Here is a 27,908-nt window from a genome sequence, read left to right on the forward strand (position 1 = left end):
CATTATTTATTGTCTCTGACAAACAGCATCAGGTAGTCAACCTTATGTTCAGGGACTGAAATTTCACTCCCAACAAGGTGAACTATGGTAAAGCATCTATTGATGCTGAATGTTTAATGTGCATTGCAGGAGTCCTTGGGTAATGTGGCAGGTGAAGTGTTGCACCACTTAAATGAAGAAGTTTAATGAGATCATTTAACAGTGAATGTCATGTCAGTGCTTACCTGGCCACAAAGCTTGTATAAAGAATAAACATAATGAAACATTTGAACTATTTATAATTTACTGTAAATGCCTGAGCCTCAATCACCAAAGGGATCACCAAATCTAATTGCCAGCTAATGCCTGGTCTTTAATAAAGGTCAAGCAAAATTATTAGCAGAAGCTTGGAGAGTGCTTTAGAATAGTAAGAAAATAGAGTGGCTAATTGATGGAGCCTGGAATGCAGATATGACTACATTTTCAATTACGAGCAGTCAAGTATAACAAAGGAACTGAAAAAAAAACCCCAGTGAAACTACTTGTGTTTTTGTGTCTGGTACTATTTTAGGATAAAGGTTGCATAGCTGTATTTTCCATAAAAGCGTGTGCTATGAAGACTAGGTCAAATGAGATACGATGAAGAGAGATTTTGGTCTAGAGCTGGAATGAAATGTGTATCATGATACAAATAGCACCTGGAGAAGGGTGGCTACAGACTCCAGAGAGTAAATGGCACAATCTGTCTGGGACTGGTTCTTTAAACACATGCCAGTTTGGTTTAATTTACGAAGATCATCTTTGTCAGGCAGAATCACGCTTGGAAAATAAAGTACAACTGAGCTAGCAAAGAATTATTGACTGACCTGCTCTTGTTTCATTGTGGTATTCTCTGGTTAAGGTCAAGGTAACTTTGCTAATGCTAAAAAGCAGTGTTCATCTTAAGATTTAAGTGCTCCTCTGGAAATTTGAGGGATGTCATTTGAACTAAGTAAACCTTTTTCTCAGGTCAGTGTTTCCAAACCAATCAGCCAGCACCAGACATACAGTCTGTCCTGCATTTTGTCCAGAAGACCCAGACTCCTGACTCTTTAGGATAATTGCTAGTAAAGATAACCACCCCAAATCAACAGTTTTATTTGAACTCCTGCCAAATCTGAATGTGCTAGACAGCCTAGTAGTGATAAAGCTGTCCTTCCGCTCATCTGTTGTCTTTACAGCTTTCATCTCTAATAATTTACATGGCCAGGTCCTGCACCAGGGTTATAAGGGAACTGCTGCCTTTGGATATCAAGAAAGGAAATTGAAGATAAAATGGCTGTGAGAAAACTTAATTATTTAAATTCTTGTCCTCTGCAGGCAGCCAGATGAAGTACTGGTTAATATGAAACCAAAGTGACGACTTCTGAACAAGGTCCTTTGTCAAGAGTGAAGATGTGGGAGTGGAGGGAATAGGTTTTCATTCTGGTGGTAGATGGAAATAATTATAACCAACAGGTTTCATAAAGGAGTTCAGCCTTTGGAAAAAACACTTCATCACTTTTTCAAGTTAGTTTTCAGGTGCCAGAGCTACCCGAGAGAACAGCAATTTCCTTGTTTCAGCCACTAGCCCAGATTCACCCCCTGCAAAACATAGGTGACTACCACTCTGTATAAACTACACCAGGGATGATTTTTGCTCTGTCAAGTTTACCATGACCTGCTCAGGTTTCACCTGGGCAGTTGACCAAATGACAGAACCTTTGAAGCAGATGACTGGAAGTAAGAAGTGAGAGAATAACATTTTACATAGAGTGAGTAAACCAGGCTTGAGCTGTCCATCTGTTTTTTGCAAAACTCCTCAGCTTTTGCAATGAACAGGCTTGAAATGCAATATTGGAAATACAGCAAAAATTCTTCTTAGAACTGAAAGAAAGAACTTAACTTTCACATGAAGCACTCCAGCTTTATAAGAAATGTCTGAGACCGAGTTCTGATGGGTCTTGATGGTCACAAAGCTAGCAGGCCTTTGGATGGAAGCTGTGTAATGGCAAATACAATCACCAAACCACTGGCTCAAAAGGCAGTTCCACTCTGTCTGACTTCTCATCAATTTGAATTGACTTGATTTAACAATTCTGTACCTCACTGAGATTCAGACTTCAGAGCTGACTCTTATAGGTATTTCCTCCCTGGCAATCTGTAAGCTGGTGCTGAACGTGAAACCCTATATACTGACTTTGCAGGGCTGAATTTGACCTTACACCCCATACAAAGCCACTTGTTGTAGTGCTGCTCTGAAATGCACTCCTTGCTGCTAGAATCAGGTACCAGGCACTAGGCAAATAATACAGCATTCCTTAAAGTGTCTATCGAATGTTATCCTGAACTGAAGCACTGGTAAATCATATCTATACATCTAGATGGGACTACAGCGCAGGTAGTTTTTGCAGCACAACATCTGTTAAGATGCCAGTGCCTGAGGTTTTTATCTCAGCATTGTTGCTGACATTGTATGTGGTTTTGTTTGCTCAGAATCTCTTTATCTGGCAAGCCAGACGTCAATCTGCTCTTAATGCTTCACAGGGAATCTTTTTTCTTGTCCAAAAACGGACTTTATCAGTGTTTTTTTGAATCTGCATTCTCTGAGAATTTCAGATGTGCTTCTTTCTTAAATCCCTCAAATAACCTTTTCTCCTCTTCTTTCCTCACTTTGCCAGCACGTTCACTTGAGGTTTATGTATGTTTCGAAGGTTATCTTTTCGATTTGCTATCCCACTTCTCTGTTTTCCTGTTAGCTTATCAGTGCTTGGCAAAGCAGTTCTTTTGCACATGGTCACGGATGGGTGAGGTGAAAGGTTGAAACTATTGTGGCTTAACAATTTTATTCACATCTGGTGTTAACATAACATTTACTTCAGCATGGTGAATGTTAGTGAGGGAAGACACACCCTTTCTCCAAGCAGCCACAGCAGCTGAGGTTACTCTTTCTGCACCTCCCCTCCTGGGTTTAAGGCTATAAAGCAGCTTTTGCTTTTGGAGAATTGTGACATCCTCTTAGTAACTTTCTCAGATATTTAGTACTTCTGAAATGTTCTCTGTAGCAGCCTCAGTCTGGCAACAGAAACAAACACACCCCAAATTGGAGACTGGTTTGGCTCTCCAGGCATCTCTACAGTGCATGCAGATTAAAGATGCATTAATAACGCACATTTTTAGAATAGCAGCATTACTCAAAGTGCCCTTGTACTTGGCAGCATGTTATCTTGTTGATTACAGTGCTAAACGTTCAGCCCTTCATCTCTTCCTATGTGAACTGAAACATCTGAGCCAGCGTCTGAGACCACTCAGAGGACTGCCTGGCAGATGAAAGCCCCAGATGCCAACTTCACAGTTTGATGGGCATTGCAGCATCTGAGCACTTACTGGGCTGCCTGGCTGGTATCCTCTTCTCTTCTGTCTTGGCTTTAGGGCTGCTCACAGGGAGGTTCTCCAGCAAAAAGCCAAAGGGTTTTCATCTGTTTGCCATTTGCTTTCTGGATGCAATTTATTTTTTACTTGTTTCTGACTGAGAAAAAAGTTCTGTGTTCTAAAAGAGAGTTTAATGCAAGTATTCACTGGGTACCATTCAGCCTGATCTATAAACAATAGCAGTACAAATGTGATAATGTGCACTATTGGTTCCTAGCAACACAAATTAAGTCTTTGGTCTTCAGAATGCTAGAATATCTAGAGTAGTATTTTTGCACAGGTAAGTGGTTTCTTGAGGCTGAGGAAGGCGTTGAGCACTAGGAGGGATCATGTCAACTTGGCTATTTCTCCTTCACAGATCCAGAGCTATTTAAGAAATCTCTTTCTTTACTTAAAACATGACTTTGTGGACAAATAGTTTGGAGTAACAAAGGGGAAAAAAAAGTGTCCTTTGTGCAGAATTGCTTTTGTACTTTAAATCCATGGTTAGCAAAATTCCCCACTAGCTGTCCCATATTGGCAAGCTCTTCCTGTGGTTTTCAGCTCTTCATTGCACTCCTGGGTGAGAAGCTCCAGTGGTATTTGAGAGTGTAGTGGGATGTTGGTCCTTTGGGAAGCCCCAGGTGTATCTTTCCTCTCCACTTTCCTGCAGCTTTCTTTCAAGTGGCTTTTACTCTGTGGGATTTAACTGTGAGGCTGGAAACAGAAGCTGCAGAGAAACAGGTCTTTGTGGTGTTAACAGCAGAAACTCTTTAATTTCTCTTCAGCTGGGTCTTGGGTAACATTTTGTTTTTGAAAGTTCAGTAAAATCATTACCAAATTCCAAAAGCTAAAAGTGCTTGAAAGAGGGGAAACATTCCTATTATAGCATTGCATTTTAAACGCTCTCTCTTCGTGGCCTCGCTGAATTCTCTCAGGAAATTAAAAATCTGTTGCAATTGCCATTAAGACACTTTTTTGTTTAGATTTCAGGATGTCACTTACAATAAAACAGCTGCAAAATAATATCTAGTGGCAGTTCAAAGTGAAGATGAAAAAAACGTGTGCTATTATACCTTTCCCGAGTCACTCTTAAATAGTTGTGAACTAAAAGGCTGTTAAAGGGTGAGCAAAAGTGTTACTCTGAAATAGTAAGGAGAGGGAGAGAACTCCTTTCTTCCAGACTAGGGCTAAAAATGTAAGAGGTGAGTGGTATTTGATGTTAAAGATTTTTCAACCAGTTTAGACATAAGTTCTGGTCTTATCTTGATATGAAATTGTGCACTTTGGCTTTTCTTTATTCAGAATTACTCTATGTGAATGATCTGAAGAGCTGATTTGAATTAAGTACTTTACAGCAGAATTAACAATAACAGATTTATCTCTTTTAAAGCACTTCTGTATAAATAAAATGCAGTAGTAACCCACTATGGTTACAGAACAAGGATGGCATGAGTGTACTGTCCCAGCTGCCTCTTCCCTTTACTCTGATCCCGTGGAAACTCCTTTTTCCCCTGGACTGTGGTAGGAGGTAAGAGCCACCTGCCCACCAGCTGCCTCGCTCCCTGGAATTTATGGGGAGTGTAGATGGGAAATACTGTATTTGGTTGTACAGGGACATCCAGTGTTGCTCAGTTTGCCTGCTACTGACACTCAATGAAGTCCCTAAAACCACACCATGTGCTGATGCTCCATTCCACGGGTTCTGGGAGCTGTGGGATGGAGGAGAGTGGTTGCACGACAGAGGTTGGAAGCATGAGGCTGAGATCTTCTAGTGTGCTTCCTTACATGGGAGTTGCTTAAGAAGCTCCTTCATCTTCATTCTCTTCTGCAGGGACCAAAGCCCACTTCACTAGTCTATACATGCAGCAGAGGGGGCCTGGTTCAGCTCTCATCCCTCTGTAGACTAAAAGCAATACCTGTGTGCATGTTCATTGCTGCAGAGCTTGGTTGGATCAGAAGAGAGCAGGGTACCTCTGTACTTCATCCTTTGGGATTCACTGCAAAATGAACCTCTTTATTCTAAGCTTTTTTTCTTTTTATATATAAATAATCTTTTCCAATGCCAACTAGTCCAAACTCTAGAACTTGAGATATTTTGGAAGGTTTGACATGAAGCTTCTGTACTTCCAGTCTAATAGAGGGGTCAAGGCCCTAATGGTAGCACACATTCCACTCTGCCACATGCCATTTAATTATATCCATCACTTGGCTTTGCTTGATGAACCAGCTGTAGGCAAGCATCCCTAACCTTTCATCAGGATAATTGCACTATTTGCCACATTAGGAACTGATTTGGGGCCAAGTCTTTTCCAAATAGAGAGTTGATCTCTATTTAAAAGTTTACTGCCCCAAAGTAATTCCTAGCAAGTAATCTTGCAACAATGGGGCAGCTGAAGACTTAAAGGTCTATTAAATCCAAATTGCTTATTTGTGTCACATTATGTCTTTAAATAACAGGGGCAGCCTTGGAGGGTGTTTTATCACAGACTCAGATTGCTGTATTCTGAAGATGGGCTGTGCTATGCCAGTCAGGTGCAAGGTAACTTCCAGATGGTTTCCACAGCAAGGGCTTGCAGGAGCTGTGGCTGTGCTCTGTGAGGGTCAATGCTGTTGCTAAATCCTCATACAGGTTGACATAGTGTAGACGCTGAAACTCTTCCTGCAACATTCAAGTGGTGTTGCTGGTGGTAGCTACAGAACTATAGCTGAAGGCTGAAACACCCTGATCTTTCTTCTGTACGTGAAACAATTACACATGGTGTGTCAAGAGCCTTTGTGTCAAGGATACTAGTGCTGGGTGTTATTGCAAAGTGCCTGGGAAGGCCTCCAGGTTTGTGAATCCAGGAGGGGAGAAGCAGACAGGATCCTGCTCCAGGTCACCTCCTGTCCACTGGACAGCAGAGCTTGGCAGGGTCAGGAAGTCAGTTGGTGACAGACTGCCTAACTTAAATTCACTCCCCTATTTTATAGTCTTTTCTTGGGTTGAAGTGACAGAATCACAAAATCTCAAGGGCTGGAAGGGACCATGAAAGATCATCCAGTCCAACTCCCCTGCCAGAGCAGGACCATCTAGAGTAGGTCACACAGGAATTCATCCAGGTGGGGTTTGAATGTCCCCAGAGAAGGAGACTCCACAACCCATCTGGGCAGCCCCTTCCAGTGCTCCCTCACCTGAACAGGGAAGAAACTCTTCCTTGTATTTCTTTGGAACCTCTTATGTTCCAGCTTGTACCCACTGCCCCTTGTCCTATCATTGGACATCATTGAGAACAGCCTGGCTCCATCCTCCTGACACCCATCCTTTACATATTTGTAAACATTAATGAGGTCATCCCTCAGTCTCCTCTTCTCCATGCTAGAGCCCCAGCTCCCTTAACCTTTCACCATAAGGGAGATGCTTCACTCCATCATCTTTGTGGCCCTGTACTGAACTGTCTCTAGCAGCTCCCTGTCCTTGAACTGAGGGGTCCAGAACTGGACACAATATTCCAGATGTGGTCTCACAAGGGCAGAGTAGAGGGGGAGGAGAACCTCTCTCGACCTACTGCCCACAGCCCTTCTAATACACCCCAGGATGCCATTGGCCTTCTTGGTTCTGATTTTGTGATTAAATAAGATTGTATTAACTGCCATGGGAATACCAGCCTCTCATCCTCACAGTTGTGTTCCCATTGTCCCCAGTTATATCAGTTAATGGATCTATACATTCCCTTTGTACAGTCTTCTTGCTCAGACCTCCTCTCTTCCACATGTTTGTGCCCCTCATCTCAGTGCTGCCTTCTTCACTGATTTACTCCAAAACAGCCCAAATGAAGAGTAGGGCAGGTCACCAGCTGGCACAAATTGTCAAAATAAGATTATTGCTCAACCTAAATAAAGGTAACAAAATGTGACCTTCTGTTGTTAAAACCAATTAAGTTTCCTTCCATCAACTCTCAGTTCATTATCCCTTTCACCCCCCAGGCCCTGTTCTTCCATCTTTTCAGCCTTGGTGCAGAATTAATGTTAAATCCCATTAGCCTGACCCCGTTTTCCCCATTTTGCCTCCTGGTCCTTTGAATTGATACGCTCCGACAGGTTGATTCAGTAGCTCAGGGATCAAAGAGAGTGGCAGGCCCATGAGGACCTTTGAGAAGGGCCTGATTTATTCTGATTCACTTTACTTTTACCTCAGGTTTGTGAAAGGGCCCTAGCAGTCGGGCCTGGCCAGGAGGAGGCAGGGCTTTCCATGGCATCCCTGGCACAGAGAGCACCACATGGCCCCTCTGCCAGTGGGGTCCCACCACTCATTTCCTGGGATAACTCTAGTTAGTAAAGGCTGAAGCTCATCATTGGTTGAGTGTTTATTCCCTCTTGCCTTTTCCTTGGAAAGTGTGTGACAGGAAAAAAATAGTTTCTTTCCTGAGATCCATCTTTCCTGCTGCATCAGAAGGACCATCTGCTCTCAGGGCAATGATTATGTTGGCCACTTTTTCTCTAGACTTATGCTGCAAATTAAACAGGGAGACAGCAAGACCCAATACCAACACTGAGTGACTAAGCTATGTGTTGTGACCTCTCAGAAAAGGCTTTCCTGTGCTCTTTCCCAGCAGTGGGACAGTGGTCTCAGGTTTCCTGCTGCTTGCAAGCTTTCCATGAGCACTTTCAATTATTGCCTTGAGGCATTGGGTAGCCTCGGTGTTGTGTGGCAGCTGGGAGTGTGCCCGGTGGGCTTTGCAGAATCTACTGGACCTTTGCATTTGGAGCCTGCCATGCTTTCCCCCTTCAGAGCATAGAGGTGGCCCTGCAAAGAAGGGTTGTGGCAGAGTGGCTTCAGCAGTGAGCCCAGCATGCAGGGCGGAACCCTGTCCTGCAATGAACTGTTCTTTGGTGTTTTGCCAGGCATGTGTTGATTTTGAAAGAGTTGTGGGGAAGATATGATTGAATGGCTCTCGTTTCCTGATATGACATATGGGTGAGAGTGGGGTGACAGGGTGAGTCACGGCATATGGGGAGCACACAGTCAGAGCAAGAGAGCAAGTTACATTTCAGAAACTGAGAGAGAACTACAATTTAACATTGAAACTGGAAAAATGTCACCTTAACTGTATCCAGAAAAGCAAAGATTTCTCATGAGTCTTATGTTGCAAGACTGTCACAGCTGGTTGAGGAGGACACAGCCCACAGTGATGGACTTGAAATCTGAGGTGAGTCTGCTGGCTAGATCCGTCCCTGGCACACAGCCCAGCCTAGGCTGATACTTGTACACGTGTCACCCTCACGTTTTCCTTCTGCATCCCAGCCCCAGGGTGAGATATCTCAGGAGGGGAGTGCTGTGCCTTGGGCAATGTTCTTCACACAAGCCAGAGGGTCTCCTCTCCATCAAGACAGCAGGATCGCACTCCCAGACTGACAGATCCCACGACCTGCAGGCAAAGCTCTGTAATGATGAGCAGGGTGGAGAAGGGCATTGGTGTTAGTACTACTTGTACTTGAGTTTACTTCACATAAAACATTCTCAAGGTCTCTTTCTTCCCACTTTCCTGGAAGAAAGTGAGCATTTTTTATTCTAATTACTCAACCTAATGAGAAAATCATTTTTCTTATTGACTTGTGCAAATAGAATTTCAGATGGATGCAGGAATGTATAAATTAGATGAAACGAATGGTTGCTTAAAATCTATGCTCCTATTTAATTTCTTCTCTTTAACAAAACTCTTGGTAATTTAATTTTAGAGATGATGAAAAAAAATGCTGAATATAAAATATACGTGGTACACACAAACAAAAAGACCCTACTCAGCCTAATAGCTGGTTGGTTTTTTTCTTTTAACCAAAGAAACTGACTAATTTGAGTGATGGACTTGATCATTTCTACAGCTCACTCCACTTGCTTATTTAATCAGTGATTATTGTTTTCATCAAAATGGGATGTGTCATGTAGGCAGATGAGGTTCTACATGAATATGCAACAGCAGATAAATATGAGAAAACACAAAGCAGGAACATCATTCTGTACTAAATAAAATCCCAGTGCTTTGATAAACCTAAAAATCTATCATGCTTAGTTTTAATAATTAAATATCCTTGGGTATTAGCAGCTGGTTAGGCAGCAATTTCCCTACTATTCTTTTTAGATATTTTTGAGCAAATATATTAAGTTGTCTCAGTTCCTTTTGTGTGATAGGATAGTCCTGTCTTAACTATTTATAATGCTGGATTCTCGCAAATGATATCCTAGCATCAACGGGAGAATGGCTCGTGTTTTGATCCATCAAGATTTCATGTGTTAGCTTGTTAAATGCGATAGTTTTCTATATTGATCTCTGCATTGATGCAGTTAATTAGTAATGGAATGGCTTGCTATTGTAATAACAGGTAAAGGCAACTGTATGAAAAGGAAATTATCTTAGCAAATACATCTCAGAAGCTGTTAGAAGTCATGTAGTAACTGGCAGTAATAACATTTTCTGCCACTGTGACACAGTAGTGAATGAGGATTGTGGAATAAAAAGATTGCTCAGAAACCTGTTCTATGGAAAATTACCTACTATGAAACACATAAGCAAGGAAAACCAGAGATGGTCTCAGAGTGGTAGGAAGACAGTACTAATGATCTGTCTGTTAACATGCTATCCACACAGGCAATCAGCATACCTTCACAGCCTGAGCAGTCTATTCTCTGAACTGGGAAACACCACAAAGCTTCTGTTACAGTTTCCCATAGCCCATTCCAAGAACACAGAGCCAGGTTTATGCTCTGGCTTATACTAGTGTAAACTGAGTGCACTGCACTGATTTTAGAGCATTAGAAATAGGAAAACAGAATAAAATACAGTCTTTTGCAGTAGGGCTTTATGACCTGGAAAGAGGATAGGGAAAAAAGGCACTTTTGTCATTAATTAAAGGACTTGCAGGAAGGGATTTGTCCCACTATTGAGGGCACTAAGAATGTTAGTATTTTAAGAAACAAAATAATAATTCATTTGTGTGTTGCTTCCTTCCAACATGCAGCTGGTAGAAGAATGGGCAGAAAGTGCATTTACCAATGTTTTGTTATTCAATATTCTCTTATCCCAGTTATATTTTCTAGTGGGAGAAAACCCTCATTGTCATAAAGATTGTTAAATAATAGGAATAATGCTGAGAGAAACTAACACCAAAGCCATTGTGGTATTTTCATTTGCAAGATTAAAATTAAGTAAATCACAATATTACATTTAGACATTCTGGGCACGAATCCTCTTTAAATGTGCATCTCAGTGTAAACAGCAGCGTGGCTTAAAGCTGTGTAGCTAACATATTCAGGTACACTGCTGCTTCCTGCTCACTGTCTATCAAAATGATCATTTACGTCAACACTCAGCTTCCTTATAGATAGAATTGTAAAATATGACAGACCTTTGACAGTATAATTTAAAAACAGCCTTTCTGCACTCAATTTTCAGCAGATAGAGTGTGTTCATTAGCTTCACACTCTACATTCAATCACTTCATACAGTATTAATAGAAAAAGGTTAAAAACGTTCAGACTTGGGCTCACTAATGTCATCCACCTAACTGGTGCAGTTTTATCATGAAAATCATAGTTAATTCCATTTATCCTAACCACAGCTTTCTTGGAAAATTGCTGAAAATTTCTTTAAAAATTGGAAAGTTGAGCTGAGCTGCAGCATCACTGCTGAGGTTCCTGGTCTGGTTCTGGACCGTGACCCCCTCCACGGGCTCTCCCTTGGATCACAGTCAGACACCTTCCACTCTACTGCTGGAAGATGTTGCATGCTGTCTGCAAAGGCAGAAGAGACCCAAACCACATACATGGCTCATCAATTACACACCTGTTAACCACAGCAGAGGTGATAATATTTAACTATTGACTCTACCACAAAACAAAAATTAGAACAGAAGGTAGTATGATAGGCTATTTTTTTCAATTTGTAGATTTGTGTTGGTGGGATCAAAAGCCAAAAAAGGCTGGAAACACACTATAAATGTGCCAGAGCCAAGGTAAACAGTCTACAATATAGCTAGACAAATTGCATGTACTCCAGGCAAAGAGAGACTGAAAGGGGGAGCAGGGAAACGTGGCAGCTCTCTCTTAAACAGCTCTCACAACTTTTCCTCTTTCTTTTTTTTTACTAATAGCCATGAACAGAAACTTTTTCTTGTGAACATAAAATGCACCAATGCAACAAGAAATCTGTTTGCTCAAGATTGGCACCTTAGTTTAGGAGACCCATCTCATGTTTGGACCTGAGATCATGCTGAGTAAGCGTCAAAACTTTGGGCTACTGATCCAACAATACTAAGGAGATTGCTGCATTTTCTCTTCAGCAATCTGCATTATTTTGATTCCCAAATATGAATAATGGGAATGCCAGCAAGGCTTGATTTTCAGTACTGGGAAAAAAAAAAAGTGTTTAGAATGAGCTTTCTTCCATACATGCAGTTTAAATAAACTGACATCTCTTGTATATGTAGTGGGAAAGGAATTATGCTTTACTACAATATATACCTTTAACAAGCTTTCTAGCCCTTATCTAAGTTAGACACATGTCTCTGCCTTTGCTTTAAAAATATTTGTTGGAAATATGCAATTATAGGCCTTTTTAGCAATGGCTATCTGTCAGGCACTCAAGTTCTGGCCAAGCAAGATGGGGAAAAAAAAGATACTGGTTGTGACGTGCTGATCATTCATAAACTTAAATAGAAAATTGTTTAGCAAAACAGGGTGAAATGTTTCCTTCTTTTCTAGCAAAGTGCTTCTGAAGTTGAATGCATCAACACCAAATTATTTAGGGAATAATTCATGCTACATGTAGCTGATTTTCTTCGATTATTTCCATGTGTACCAGTTTCTTTGCAGTTGCACATTTGAAAGGAGCTTTGGAAGCTTTTGTTATTCAAGTGGGTTTTTTCAGTGCATTCATTGTTGATAAGCATACCATAATCTAGGCTTAGCAATTGCATAAAATTAGATTTATGAAAGGAAAACTAATTAAAATAACACATTTCTTAATTTTAATGTCACATACATTGGTTGCTTTAAAACTAGGACAAAAAAGATCTGCATGTGACACAGACTTACAAGACAGTGGTTTTCTCATGTCTTTACTTTTCATTGCAGCAGTAGGGATGCTCAGAAAATGCCATTGTCACAAGCAAATGAGTTCCAGAAATCGTTTCAGAGGTTCTCCTGGGACTGAGGGGATTTGGTAAAAATCTTTTGTAAACCTCAATGAGTTAAGTCTCCAGCCATTGGTAAGTTGTGTAAGGGTGGACAAACTGAGGTACAACTGAACTGACCTCTCTCAAAATGTCTCCTTAATAAATGTAATTGTGCCTAGGAGACCTAAGGTGAGTTAAAGGACAGCTCTCAGCTCTTAGTCTTGTATGTAATCGTTGCACATCCTGCTTCCTAACACGTGGGCAGGAGAACTTTACCCATGAAGTAATTTATGAGAATATAGTAAGGAAGTCACATCATTTCAGAATAGCTGCAAGTGTGCTGCAGTAAAGCACAGGCAGTTAAGTGCTTTACCGGATCAGAGACACGGTGATTGCGCTTATAGTATGGTGTGTTTGATAAGATCCTGGATAATTTAAATGCTCCTGTTGAAATTGCACTATAAAATAATTGGAAATTGAGTAGATTACTTTGTGCCTAGCAAATAGCTAGAGAAAGTCAAAAGCAACAAGTTAAAAAGTTTTAATGAGGTGCATGTGGTGAATATTTTATTATCATAAAAGCCATGGGGTTTATTAGCTGCTACGGGACTGGAGTTTTTCATTAGCCAAAGGCATTTCAGGGTTTCATGGGATATAGCTGGAAAACATTCCAAACAAATGAATATTCTATTTTAAAAGAATAATGAGACGTTGAGGGTTTTTATAAACTCCAAAGTTTGCTAAACCAATATCTCTAATTAGATGAAGAAACTCTCTATAGAGGCTTTGCATCAACGGCTGTGCACATAGCAAATGTTTTAAGCATTTACATATCAAATACCGCTGGCAGCGTTTTGGCTGTGGTCCAGAGCTGTAGATAGTTTTAATCACATTTGTTCATTAATCCTTGGTGGAATTCTCTTATATGGTCTCTTTAGGATTTTCATTTAAGCATGTGCTGCTGCTTGTCAGCAGTGGGGTTATTTATTTCTTTTATGAACACCATCTGAAGCCTTGAATTCACAGAAAATAGGTTGTGGAATGGCTCAGGAAGCAGAGTATATTCTTTTTCTCTCAGTAGATATCTTTTGTGCCCAAGCATTTATGTACTCTCACTCAGAATAGGTTTATTCAGCAGTGTGACATTTAAAGAAGACTTTCTCTCTTTTGTGACTATGTTAGTTCTTTTCTTTTCCATAGGAAACAGACAATGGTTGAATGGGAAGCAGTAATTGAAAGTAGGCAAAGATGATTGTGTTGCTAATAAAATGTTTTGAGAGTCGTATAACACTGGCAGAGCTGCACTGAGAGTAGCTGCATCCTGTACGATGACTGATCATTGCCTGGAGCATCAAAATGCAGACAGCTAATGCTTTGAAATACTCGGGTGTGACTCCCCAGCCCAGATGGCAGCACTGTTGCTGGAGCAGAACTCTAATCTCTCAAGTACTCAAGTGAGCTGAGCTGCTAAGGCAATAGTTTTCTTCCATTATCTTGTTCCTCTGTTAAACCTGACTTGAAAGACAAACCAAGCCGTTTAAGACAACATTGTTGTAAAAGAAGAGGTGGTAACTGTTACCTAGAGCCTTCCACATGCAGTTGGCCTCTGAAATCCCATCAGTCTCATTTTTAAGGTGTGCTTCACGAATGGCTGCTGTTATGGGAATCTGCTTCTCTGAGAAAGCCTGCCATGCTAATATTTGTTTTGTGGTAGATGGTGAGGGCTAAATATAGCTTTCTCCTTTCTTTGCATTTTTAGCTGGGAATCTTTTTTTTCTTGCTACAACCAAGGTCAGGCTCCTCTGAGCCTCCCCTTGCATTAAATTGGCTTCAGGGAGAGGAGTTGGGGGCATCAGTGAGGGGGTCAGGCTGCGTATCCAGGGGCTCAAAGCTGAACCCTGTGATGAGAGATTATTTCCTGTATTGTGCTACATTTGGGTGGTCGATCATCTTGCTGTAAGCATTTCCTTCAGGAAGAGCTTGTGTAGGGTTTTGCTTTTTGTCTGTGCTGCTGTGTCCCCAGCAAACACAGGAGCAAAGCTTTCAGAGGGCACTGGACACTACAGTTGTAGGCATTTGCAGTAATTCTTCCCTGTCTCCTGGGTTGCTCTGCTTCCTCTCCACCTCTGCACCTTGCAGTGATACAGACCTGCTGGCAGCTGCAGGAGCTGGTGAGCAGGTCTGGACAACTGCACACCTTGTGTGAGAGGGAGAGGGCAGCGGGATGGGAGAGCCCCAGGCTAGGAACAGTCAAGAAGCAACTCTCCTTCTGCCACAGGGGCCTTGGCAGCAATGGCATGCCCTAATACTTTACAATAATGTGTTAAGTACGATTAAATTAATCGTGCACTGAAATCAATGAGCTTAATCATATTTATTAGAATTTATTGAAGAGAAGGTGGCAAAATCAAAGACACTGAGCTCTTCCATTTCCAGGCTCTTGGGTACAACATCTGCATGTTTAATCATGGTGTGATATCATGCTTAACTCTGAGTAGATGAGTTTGCCCCATCATTCCGGTTTTCTAAGTCTTTCTCTTCTCTAGGGACCTTCTAGAAATAGTTTCTTGGCAAAGAGCTGCAGGAGTTGCTGTAAATCTGGGCTCTGCAGGGCTGTGCCTTTGTAAAGTCACAGTGATCCTGGGAAAGGAAACTGTGGAGAGGAGTCTGGTGGGTACAGGGAAATACCAAAGCTTTGTGCTCTGAGAGACCTTGTAATGGTTTTGACTTACCTCTTCTGACTAGATATTTGGCTTCATCATCCTTGCCTCAGAGGCTCTTCATTGCTACTTCAAACCACATTAACTTCCTTGCCTTGCTCTTACAAATGCTTTCCCCTTTATGTTTGTTACTCTGCTTTTTTTGTCTGTCCAGTTGCTTTTGTGATACTTGGCCTGCCTCTGCAGCACCCCACACCATGCAGAACTACCACCATGTTTGCTGACAGTGCCGCTCACTACAACAAGGACTAACCCCCTCCCTATGCTCACATCCCTCTTTGTTGCAGCTCTAAGGTCTTGGCAACAGATAGTTAGATAACACTAAATTAATTAGGACTAAGAATTTTACTCATTTTCAGTGTACCATCTCCTCACAAGTGGGTATGTTGTTCTGCACTGACCCAGGCTGCTTGAGTTGCACTGAAAGCAAGCATTAAGCCCAGTGTGGAGTTCCCTGGTAAGACCTGCTGCCTGAATTCAAGAGCTACCCTCAGACCCCTAGTGTTGGTGTCACAGCACAGCATCATCGTGGTCACTGCAGAGCAGCTCTGTCACTTCAGCACTTCAGTATTTTTCATCTAGGGAATACAGCCTTGGTCTTTGCAAAAGATCTTGGGGCTGTGGCTGCAGAAGCCTTGCCAGCAATGCCACAGGTGCTGCTGTGCCCTCAGCTGCAAGGGCTCCCACGTTCCCGAGCAATGGTCGCTGCAGCTCACAGCTGCTATGCACTTACCTAACTGCACCAGGGTGGTTTGCTGGGGAAAGGCTGGGCAGCTTATGCAAGTCCTGTCCTGCTGTCATCTGTCACCTCGGTAAAGTCGTGTGGTTAACAGCAGTTACTTACTGTCACCAGTACTGTGAATTGTCACAACCTAGGCACACTTACATTTGCTTTGCTGGGAGAGTGTCAGTAGGCAGAGTAATATGGGAAGTGTTCCTTTTGCCCCATGTTTGCTGCAATAAAAGAGATGCTAATATTTTTTTACCCTTTTATTTGCCCTTCCACACATTGAAATTACAACAGTGACAAAAGCACTAAAGGCAAAAAATTACATTCAAATCAGATTAGTGCATGGGGAGAGAAACTGCAAAGAGGCCAAGATAGTGTTGCTTCCAGCAGGCTTTGCCCTTCACCTCTGGAGAAGTGTGGAACCAGGACTCAGTGGTTTTGTTTTAAACAATTTTAAAGCCACATTTTAATTGTCTTGCTCTAGCTTTTCATATTCCAGCTTTGTAATCTCCAAGTAACCACACTGGTGATTAAAGTAAGTTACAGCTGCCTGGAAGGGGTAGCAGAATCCACTTCTCAGTGCTAATGCTTGCATGTAAGAGCAGGCATACAGGAAAAGAGAAGAAAAGTAAGTAATGCCAGAAAATAATGATTAAAAATGGAATTAATTCTGGATTCGACTTAGCAGCTGTCTCTAGCCTATGCTCGTGCATGTCATTTAGGATAAGTTCATGACAGACTTCTAAGTTGTCAGGTATTCCTGGTGAATGAAGTGCTAAGAGGCATCTGGCAAGAGCCAGTGCAGTAAAAGACATCCCCTCCTGCAAGCTGCTGATGGAGCAGGGCTGAAGAGAATGAAGTTTCCAATAGGAGTCTAAAGCACAGCGACATCATAAAAGAGATTTCCAAGGATTTTCATTAGATTTTGTCTCAAATCTTGGGCCAGTAACAATTCTCCAGCAGGACATCTGCTTTCCAAGCAAAACCACTCTCAATGCATAACTTCTGAAAACATTCATTTAGCCTCACCTTTCAAAATTGACTAGGAGACAGAGAGGTGATCAATACTTTATATGCAGATGCACTGCAGCCCCTAGCACTCTTTGTGAAGTTTGAAACAAGATTGCCCAATCTGATCCTGTATAAAGGAAATAGTTTATAAATCCAGTCCAAGGATTTACCTGAAACGAGATAAATTTTCAAAGGTCTCACTGGTGAGTTCACTTGAAGCAGGTGACAATCTGAACCTTCCTACCTGGGACCTCTCCCACTGAAGCAAAAAAAGGAACTGAGATTTTTGAAGTGCTGTCTCTGCTGCATCATCATAGATGGGCTCTGGAGTTTGGATTGGGTTTTGGTTAAGTCAGTGGCCTTTTGGGTTGCAGCAGTCTGTGGTCCCCAGGAAGCTTTTCTTGCTGTTCCTGCTTTAATCAGCAGGGCCTTGTCTGTCTGCAGAGCTGCAGCCTGCTCTGTGCCTGGGCAGCCCCTTGGTTTCCAGTCCAGGCTCAGGGCAGGGGGAAGCCCTACAGTCTACAATGGGACAGGCAGACCAACACCAGCATGTCTGAAATACCACTCTGGAGAGGGGCACCAGGCTCTCGCCATGTAGAGGACAGCCCACACAGTACCAGAATAGCAGAGTCCAGCCCCAGGATCCAATAGAGCCCTTGTTCTTTCTTTCACCTGATTCCTGCCCAGAATCAAACTATCTTGTTTCCATACCTGTGTGCTACCCAAAGTTTCTGAACTTTTGGTCCAACCTGGGCAATTGCATCACAATTTGGCTAAGTTTTGACATATAAATAGTCCCACTGAAGTGACTGCTATTCCTTACATCTTTCAAGTTGTCTGTGACTTAAGGAACGTCTATATTAGCCTATAATGTCTTCTAAAAGTAACAATCACTTGTTTTCCTTTTCTCAGATTCCCCAAATAATTTCTTAATCTATTTTCACAGCTGTAAACCAAGGGGATCTCTGCTCTTTGATTGGATTAGTCAGCAGGACTTGGAGGGTTTGCTTAAAACCAGCAAGCCCAGCACTGCCTTTTGTTCTCCACGGTGTTGGGCTGTGGTTGTGCACAGGGACACACTCGTACCACTTCCTGGGCAGACCTGCCAGCGTGTTCAGACAATGCAAACACAAAGTCAGTGTTTCTCTTTCCAGTTTTCCATTTCAGTCCCCAGTATATACACCCTATTCTAAAATTATTGCAATGCTCAGCGTGTGGATGTGCTTACTGAGTGGCTGGTTAGCCTGCTCACATCCTGGGACACCTCAGTCCCAGGCCAGAGGCTGCTCTTAAGAAAACACTAGTAGCAGACCTTGCTTTGCTTTGGCATTATCTGCTGAGTTCTCTTCTTGCTGTAGGACTTCCCCTTCCTTCCTTAGTCCTTTAACTGTAATCTTGACCCTGACCCCAGGCTGAACCCCAACCCAGTCATGTCTCCAGATTGAGCAGTGTCAAGGGCTGAGTCACTGGCAGACCTGGATCTTCTTTTACAGCCTCTGGAGCTCCCCACCTGCCTGGACAACTGCTCCTCTCTGAACCCAACCCTGTGGGAGGCTTGGCTGATTATTGCTGTGTTGCATCTTAGCAGGCAGGCACAGGGCACTGCCCTTGCTACCTCATTCCACCCATGTTGCAGGAAGGGAGCAGCAGGACCTCAGAAACATTCTGGTGAAGATGGACTCCTCTGTCCTTGCTGCCAGACCTGCTCTTGCTTAATGCCAAATCTACATCAATTAAGTCAAGAATGTTTTGTTTCCCCATCAGCCTTCTCCACTTGTCATTTTCTCTTGGAAGCTTTCTCCACATCTTTACTTCACTGGAGGATTAGTTTCCCATTTCTTTCTGCATGCTGCACACCTGAAGAGTGCACATTTTCTCAGCCTCTCTAATCTCCCATCATCCTCCCTCCCTGCTAACAGCACAGGTAGCAGCTGACTAATCCTTCTCCCCGGTGCTTTGCCCTCTGAGTGGGTTTAATACAAAAGGAAATAAGTGGGAGCTGTGTGGATGCATCCATCAGCTCCAGTCTCATGCCTCAACTGTGGAAAGGCTTTTCCCTCAGTCTGTATTCAAGCTGTGTTACACGCTAGGGAAACTGACGGGAATGTAATATGTATATTTAGTGTGTTTTGATCAGCAGCACAAACTGCTCTCCCTATCCCCACTTTTTTTATTTCCTCCTTAGGAAGGAAATACTAGAAATATGTTGCACTTGTTACTTTCTGTTATACAGTGACGGTTAGTAAAAGATTTTTGTGCCAGATTTATGCTCAGTGAATTATCCCTGAAATCTGTGGAGCGATAGCACAATTTAACTTGGCAGCGTGGAGCTGATGTTGCTCCCAGTGATGTCTTCAGCTGAAAATCTCAGCTTTGCATTGCCTTACTTAGAGGAAAAAATAGCCCATGTCTTTAGTATTTCTCAGGAGGAGTGCCAGAGGCACTGTAAGTAGCTGGTGCCAGAGGCGTGACGATGCTGTAGAGACTCTGCTGTCACCATACATGAAGAAGTATGGTGGCAAGCTGTGCTAGAGACATTTAGGGAGCATACTCCTGAAGGCAAAGTTTTTCTGAAAGGTGAGGAAGATTTTAGCTACTGCATTAGCATCTATGGCATGTTCAGTGCCTTTGATTTTCTTTTTAATGTCATGTGGTGGACTGATTTGGAGGTGATGTGAAGCATACTCATGATATTTGGACCAGGAGAAGGAGTTTGAATGAAAGCTTAATAGAAATGGAATGTGCTGCCACACTGGGCACAGAATTGGTTGACCATGTAAGTCTAAATGTCAAGTAACTAGAAAGTTTTACCAAATATAATGTTTTATTTCCTTGTGTCAATACATGGAAAGAAATGTCTTTAGAAGTATTGAAAGTAGGACCAAGATGCCACTAGTGTTTTCAAGAAGTGGGAAAATGGCAGTTATTAATTATTTTGAGAACAAAACACCATGAGGGAATTTATAAGCATTATCTAAAAAGTGAGAAGCATTGAAAAGTTTGGAAGACAGCCCCGAGTCCAAATACACTTGTAGAGCACTGCTGAATAGTGAAATACAGCTTTGGAAGCAATGTAGAAATGGTGATGTTTTATCAAGTGGATTGTTACTTTGGTTGGTTTGGATTTTTTTATCCTGTAAGGAAATTAAAGCTCAAGCACTTCCAAACTTGGTTGTATTTCTAAAGATCATCTTTGCGTGCCAGCTTTTGCCTCAAAACTCACCCGAAGATGTCAGCCATTGAAACCATTTCATGTGGAAGTATTGCTAAGTAAATTCACTAAATGCCTATTCATCCCAGTAAGATGGAGAATCACTGGAGCAGCAAATGTGAAAATCTGCACAGCTTACTACACAGAAAGCAGTTTTCTGAGGTTGCCAAATTGAGATGCAAAATCTGACCCTGGGAGGTATTACAACTCATATGAGCTAGCATAGGAGGGTCTCAGGCTCCTACAACCTGGTTGTTCAGGCTGCATGATAGGCAGATACTTCATTTGGTCCAGGTAAAATCAATGAGATTATGAAGATAGTTTGCTAGACTGGTAATATTGCCAAGCTGTTGTAGCCTGACCCCAGAAGTTAAACGCATTTTGTACAGGATCCTGGTTTAACTTGGTTTTCTGTGGCTTGCAATAATGAAATCTTTTCAAGATGCAGTACTATTGACAGCTGTTTTACCTTTAGTTTTTCTGCCATCAGCTCCATTACAGACCACTGCTTAAACAGTGTCTATAATGTTGTGGGTTTGAATGCAACTCAGGAGATGAAGATCTTTTTAATATGATTTATTCGGTTTTCCTAAATATGCTGACCTAGATAAAGAGAGAACATTTTTCTTCCATTGTTAAAGAAATAACAGGCTGCAAAAGCTGTCAAGTGTAAACACATTCTTGGACATGTCAGCTGAAATTTTGAAAATACTGGTGTCAGGTTGCCAGTCATACTAATTGGAATTAACTTTCTAAATTCCTTTGTTCCTATTAATTATACTGGCATTTTGACATCCAAATTCTCTTGCTTTGTGCATTCCAGCCTTGGCCTCTTCTCTGTTACAAGGATGAAAACAAATAGAATGGCAATAGACACTTAACTAAATTCCCTAGGCAAGATCTAGCAAAGCATGTAAAATGGGGCTATCAGTGCAGTCATCTCAAAGCTGGGTTTTCACACTGGAAAAGTGCTGTACAGTATTACCTAATACATGCTCTGTTATAATGCTTAAAACAGCTGCCAAGAGCTGATAGGTAATTTGTTCAGGTGCAATAAAGCTGTGCTTCTTTCCAAGTACACTTTCCTGAGTAGTGAAGGGCAGTAAAGTTTAGCAGCAGGATCAGAGGTTTTTTCAGCAACTACTTCCTTCAAAGAATCTACAGACTGTCCCCAAATGAGAGCAGTAAGTAAAGAAATTACTCAAGACATAATTGCTTTCACAGTGTAATTTGTGCATCTTCTTTTCTTTCTCTTGCAGGACAAATGACCAGCTCGTAGCATTCCTGTCCAGATACCGTGATATGAACTTCTTGAAATCACATGGAAGGGACAATGCAAGGTAAGCTGACCCTTTCCTCAGCTGATTTTAACTGTGGCACTGAGAGTTTTTGCATACTGATGGTTTTCCTGCATTATTTGAGTGAAGTCCCTAGTCCAGAAAAGAGAAGCAAATGAAGGAAGAAACCCTCTCCCAAGCATAGTTATTTATTGACCCAGAATGACTCCTCCTCAGTCAATTTGCAAAGATACTTTTGTAGGGGAGAGAGGCATCAAACAGACTGATGCTTGCTCCCTCCTTGGGGCTTGGCACAGATGGATGTTTTGGGAGCAAGCAGTAATTACCCTGCACAACAGCAATTCCCTGCCCCAGTCAGTCGCAGCTACACTGGTGATCCAGAGCTGCGCTGCTGGGGTGTGCAGCAAAACCTCATGCAAGCAGAGCATCTACAAGGTTTTGGGGCCTGTACCAGCCTTCACATACTAGCTAGGTGAGGATAGTGGCTGGAGGGTTATAATGTTCTGCTACTGTTCTGAAGTCCATGGATCAGTGTCTTTCTTCACCCCACACAGGGCTCCAAGGGAAGAGAATCTGCTGTGTTCCTGTAGCACATCAGTAATACCTATAGCTCTGTGGTTTGAGGGAGCAGCAGTGACTAAACACTGTGTTTCCAAAGATTCAAACAGCCTCTGCAGGTAGCAGATCTCTCCCATTTGACTGCAGCAGTCCTTCTTCTCTTTATTGATAGTTGTGCTTTTCCTCTTTATCACTAATTTTGTACCATAGCAGTCTCACAATGGTTCCAGCAGCTCCACGTGCTAAATCCCAGTTGCTCTGTACCTAAAGATATTGTTTTATTCTGCTTGGGTCACCAGGTCATCTCTCTATTCTGTAAAATGTTACACATACTGTAAGCCTGGGTTCAGATAGTGCACACAGAGAATGTGACACACCAAGTCACACGCTCAGTGCGAGCAGTGGGTAGAATAACACACAGGTCTATCTCACTTCTTGGCTGCTCTTGTCACTGGATTTATCAACTCTGTCATATTCATGTTTGAATAAGTCCTCATATGCATTCATCTTGTGTGTGCAGAAATTCTATAGCAGGTAGTAAAAAAAATTACTGTAAGGTATGGTGTTTAAATCTGAGTAAACAGTTTTCACAGGAGAGTCTCTGGTTTGGGAAATGCAGGGTGTCAGAGTGATTGGCAGGCTCAGCTCTAGCTGGCAATAGTGATCGACAGCAGAGCTGAAGTAGAAAAGGGAAGAGAAATGGCCAGGGAAAAGCAGTTGGTCTCTTATGCCTTTTTGTTCCTCTGGTGCACTTGATTCTTCTCAAATTCTCTGAGCTGGCTAAGGAAAATAACTAATGAATTATGACAGGCCTGCATCAAGCTGGTTTGAACACGCCAACCTCAGCTGGGTTAAAACAATTTAGTTCAATTAAACACACTATCTAGTATTAATTTAACAATAAAATGAGTCAATGTGCCACTTGTCCTCCCCTCACAGGAATAACAACCCATTTATTAGTTCAATGATTCCCTTTGACTGTATAAACAACTAAATACCTTTTAGCCTATTACAATATTAGTCCTCTGTTGCTGTGTTTTGGTTTTTTTTCTCCTGGATTTCTACTATACAATCTCTGTGCATGAGGGAACACAGTGTGGGACACAAGTGTGGGTGTTCCAAGCCTATCTACCATGGTTGTGTAGTCCCTGAGTCCCGTAAGTGCTCCCACTGCTGACCATCAGATGAATAGATCCTTTCACATCGCCCCGTGGCAGCTCCCCAGAATTTCTATCAGGGAGATAGAGTGGCTCCCCTCATCCTACATTGCCCAGATAACGGTAGAGACAGGACTCAAGCCATCAGCAGTGGGAGCCTTTGGGGAGTATTGACATCTGGTAAAAAATCATTCCATTGATGTGAAAAGCTGATCACAAAGCAGTTAGCCCCCCATTTGCATTGCAGGAGAATTTCCAGCTCTACATCTGCCTGTTGAGAGTGAGAGAGAAATGTTACCTAATGTTAACATCTCCAGCCTGATCTTTCAGTTTTAGTGTTTCAGTAACTCAGCTTTGTCTAACCCAGTAAACATATTATCTGCTCTGCCCGTTGGACACACAGCTTCCAATTGACTTTCATTTCGTTCCCAAGGTGTGTAAGGAGAGGAGAGGTTCCCAAGGAGAGGTCACATCAGTGAGGTTTATCTCTGTAGTTAGAGTGACGACATCCTCTGGGCTGAAATCCTTGTATAGGCATGGGCAGGTAAGACGAGACTGAAGGCCCATCGAGGCCATCACCCCGGGTCCCACTGCCTGCAGGTGACATCCCCAGAGCAGCAGCAGAAGAGGTGGGTGTAGTGCTGCTTCCTTACAGCCTCCTGTGACATTTGCTTGGGGAATTTCCAAGCCAGACTTGGTGACTTGCTCATTTAAGAGTAAGGGATGATTCTTTTTTTCTATTAAGTTTTCCATTTACTTTTTAAATGTTGCCATTTGTTTTGCCTTGTCACAGCCCTGTAAGAAAGAAATATCCTGTGGAGGGAATGGGGTGCCCCAGAGTTTAGTAAGGTCTAGAAAAGAAGAAACAGCCTCAAGGTTTGGCAAGAAAAAAAACTGTTTTTCAAAAAAATACATCTTTTGAAAAGCATTTAGGACACAGACCAGTCTCCAAGTTACTGGGCAACAGGAGAAAATTCCCTTGGGATGTCCTATCTCAGAACAGTCTGGAACAGGCGTTTTTGTTTAAAATGACTAGTTGAAGCCATGATAAGGGAGAGGACACTGGACTAGACTGACTGCCGACCCAAATACAACGATAACATTGCTGTTCCAAGGTGTCTTTCTCAAAACATGTGAGCCAATAATACAGAAACTCAGCATTTAAATATCACTGAAAGCAATGTAAACCCTTGCTGCCACTTTTTATTTGTGGATGAATAACGGCTCCTAAACAATAAGCTTTTCAACTGTCTAAGTTTACTTTGTAAACAACTGGAAACTCTGAATTTTAAGTCATCAGAAAATTTATATCATACAATGGAGAGAGAAAGATTTGACGTGCCATCTTAAAACTGAAATGCTTATACAGCTCAATTATAATGTACTTTGTATTCAAGCTGTGTTCACAATCAGTACATGTTTTACTGCCAAATAAGGAGAGAAACCAGGCTTCCTTTTATAGAGTGAAGTTTTCTTTTAGTTATGCCAAAGTCATTAAAAAGTGCATCGTTCTGATTTTCCTTTAGTGGCTTCAGAAAAGGGAATGGACATAAAAATGGCTCCTTAACTCAGCTGGAGAAGCATTATTTCCTTAGAGAGCTGGATGTATGAAATGAAATTGCATACAGTGGCTGGAGTCGTTACATAGTACTTAGTGGGCAACACATTTTCTCCTCTTTTCAGTGTCATAAGCTATTAAAAGCAAAAGAATAACCCGGTAGTTGTATAAGCTATTCAATTTGGAACACTCAGAAGAACTGGAGTTTCTGCAGGTGCAGCACCTGGCTGATGTATTGCAAAATATAAAGACAGTCAAATGTGACATCTTCAACAACAGGCAGGAAAAAGGGATTTTTTTCTTTTAATAGAAATCTTGTCACAGTAGTTGTTTGGGAAACAGTGTAAACATACTGTGAAGGCTGGATGCTGTTACATCTTAAAGGAATCTGGAGCACAACGGCAGAATACAAACAGCTAAAGAAAGTGCCATTGGAAGTTGGTTATGTATCAGAATTCTTGTGCTGTTTTATATCCTCACTCACTGCCATTTTCAGAGTTGTGTTGTCCACTTTTTGGCTTCTGGGTTCCACTTTTGGAGACGTTACTGAACGACACGGCTTTCAGTAAGGAGCTTCGTGAGCCCATCCCAGTTCTCAGAGGCTGGAGAGACCTTCACTCCCGAAGGGCCTGACCACATTCCCAATATCTCCACCTCTTTCAGCCCCATTCTGCTGATGTGGATCTGTTCTGTCACTTTTCAGACATGCCTTTTTCCAGCGTGGCACATACTGCTCGTGGTGTGCTGCACACTAGGTTGATGGTAGTTTGGCAGTCAGTTGGAAAATGATCACACAGTAAACGCTATTGTGTAGTGCATTGATGAATTGCCCAGCAAGTATCAAAATACTGGGGGGGGATGATATATTATACCTGCTGTTGGAATAGTTTAACCACTTCATTCCCAGCAGTGCTTACCTTGCTGCTCATGTGAAATACTTCATTGTTCCTTTGGCTCAAATTTCCCTCAGCCACACTTTGTTGTTAGTTTTTTTTAAACACTTCAGGATTCTGAAAAACAAAGACTAAGATCTTTTTTTTTTATTTGTAAGTAGTTCAGCCCAACAGTTGCATGTGAACTGTTGTGACTGAAATAGCAATGTGCAATATGCAGAGAGACTGCACTTAAAAATTTGAGATATTACAGCAAACTTTCAGATATTGCTTTATGCCAAGTGTTAGGGGAGCTGTAAAGCCTTTACTGCTTTGGCTTAACAATGTGCCTCCTTGTAAGGCTTTTATTTCTGCTCAAGTTTGGGAAACAAGGCTAAGTTGTTAATGTAAAGAAAAACAAAACAGGTTGAAGATGATAGGAAGATGCGGGAAAAACAGCCATATGTCTTGACATGGGACAAAACAAGATGGTTTTGGTCTTGGCAGAGTATACAAGCAAGATCATCCACCAGTTCAGAAAGGTGCAATGAATGAGAAGGTTTTAAGTAGCCATAATTTATGGAGTGGGGTGGGATTTAGGAGGGAGGTGAAAACTGAGATACTGGTGATCAGAAGTCTTACTGCTGTCTAAGAACAATGAGCTGCCTTCTTGTTTTCAGTGGTATAAACAGCAACATTTGTGTCCTTTCATCTGAGGTCTTGAGGCATTTTATAAAACAATTAAGGCAGGTAACATGGTTTTAATCTGGACAGATATTGTTGGCCCTGTTTTACCCACAGGTCAGTTGCCTGGTTTGGTGGCTTGAAAATCTGTATACGAGTGACTCACTCTTGCCCTCAAATGCTTGGAAAGTTTGACTCTTCACTTCCTTTTTTCATTGCCCAGTGTGCAGATCTTGAGTTGTTAAGTACAGTAGAAACACCAGGTGAGATGCTGTTGTGGTGGACACCTGGATGTCCTCTGCATCACCTGTGGCCCCACATCTGCTGTCATTACTGGGCCAGTGCTGTAGTTACTCTAGCAGTGGCTTCAAGTTCAGCCACTTTGGCCCAGCAGCTTTCCCAAGCCAGAGACTGCTCAGTTGTGTGGGTGTTAGGAAGAAAAAGAGATGAAGGGGACAAGAAATCTTCCACAGAAGATACCTATTAAGAAAAAGAGATGGCAAAATGTCAGGTTTCATATCATCAGGTCTGTCTGTGGTGAACTGGTGAACTCATGCTACATCTCTGCACATTGTCATTTGTAGTTGTCTCTGTGTTTTGCCTGTTTTTTAAATAAAGAAAATCACTTGTGTTCCTCTCCCTGATTGTGAGAGGAAGCCATTACATCTTTTTTCTTGTAAAAGATCTGTTTCTTGAAAGATGCCATAAGTGGAGAGTAGTGGAAAGGAACCCACAGGAACATCTTTGAAAGTCCCTTTCAAGCTTTGTACTCATGAGGGACTGTATGGAACTGTTGTCAAAACAAGGCAATTCCTAGTAGAGCCATTAGTGCAAAAAATAGATTCTGCAAGTTTCCTACAACTAAAAACTATTTTAGAGGGTTTTTTCTATTTTTGGGACACTTGAAGTGTTTGCTCCTTGACCTGCAACATAAAAATATTGAGAAGGATTAAGGCTTTTAAAGACCTCCTCTGAAAAAGAGATTTCTAGAAGATAGAAGGCAGGGTTTTTTAAAACTAGTAGAAGTTAACAGTGAAGAAAAGGTGCTCAAGAGGAAAGAATCACGAGGAATTTCTTTTAAATGTTAATGGAAAGGTGCAATATGACTAAAGCATTAAATGGATATACTGAGAAAATTACATATGAAAGAAGCAGAAACAAATTATGTAGAGTATGAGGCACCTATTGTAAAGCTTGAAATATTTAATTATGTCCATATAGAGGCGGAATAATGGCCAGACAAAATGTGCATATTCATCAGCTTTCAATGGTATCTTGCTGGAGTACCCTAAATGCCACAGACATAAAGATGCCCTTGACAGAGGAGATAGACTTGTAGCTTGAAAGAGCCAGTCAAAATACTGCACCATTTTTGCTACACTGTAAGTGATCTAAACCTTATGTTGTCCAACATTTGTGGCAGCAGACCAGTTATTTGCTACTGATCTACTTCCACACCGAGCATGAAACTGTAAGCATACGTTAGAAACAGCTGTGGTAATGTAAACTGTCAGAAAATCCATCCAGTGGAACTGCTTGGTCTCATCATAA

General features: G+C 41.9%; 1 protein-coding gene across 1 annotated transcript in view; it reads left to right on the top strand.

Annotated features, from left to right (window-relative positions):
* XYLT1 (xylosyltransferase 1) overlaps window positions 1-27,908 on the top strand; it is a 199,319-nt gene that overhangs the window by 142,030 nt on the left and 29,381 nt on the right. Inside the window, exon 5 of the mRNA XM_061993235.1 lies at window positions 21,490-21,570. Coding sequence (XP_061849219.1) covers window positions 21,490-21,570 — 81 coding nt within the window. The remainder of the gene's footprint in view (window positions 1-21,489; window positions 21,571-27,908) is intronic.

Source organism: Colius striatus, chromosome 3, assembly GCF_028858725.1.
Source record: "Colius striatus isolate bColStr4 chromosome 3, bColStr4.1.hap1, whole genome shotgun sequence".
In the NCBI taxonomy this organism is placed as follows: domain Eukaryota; kingdom Metazoa; phylum Chordata; class Aves; order Coliiformes; family Coliidae; genus Colius; species Colius striatus.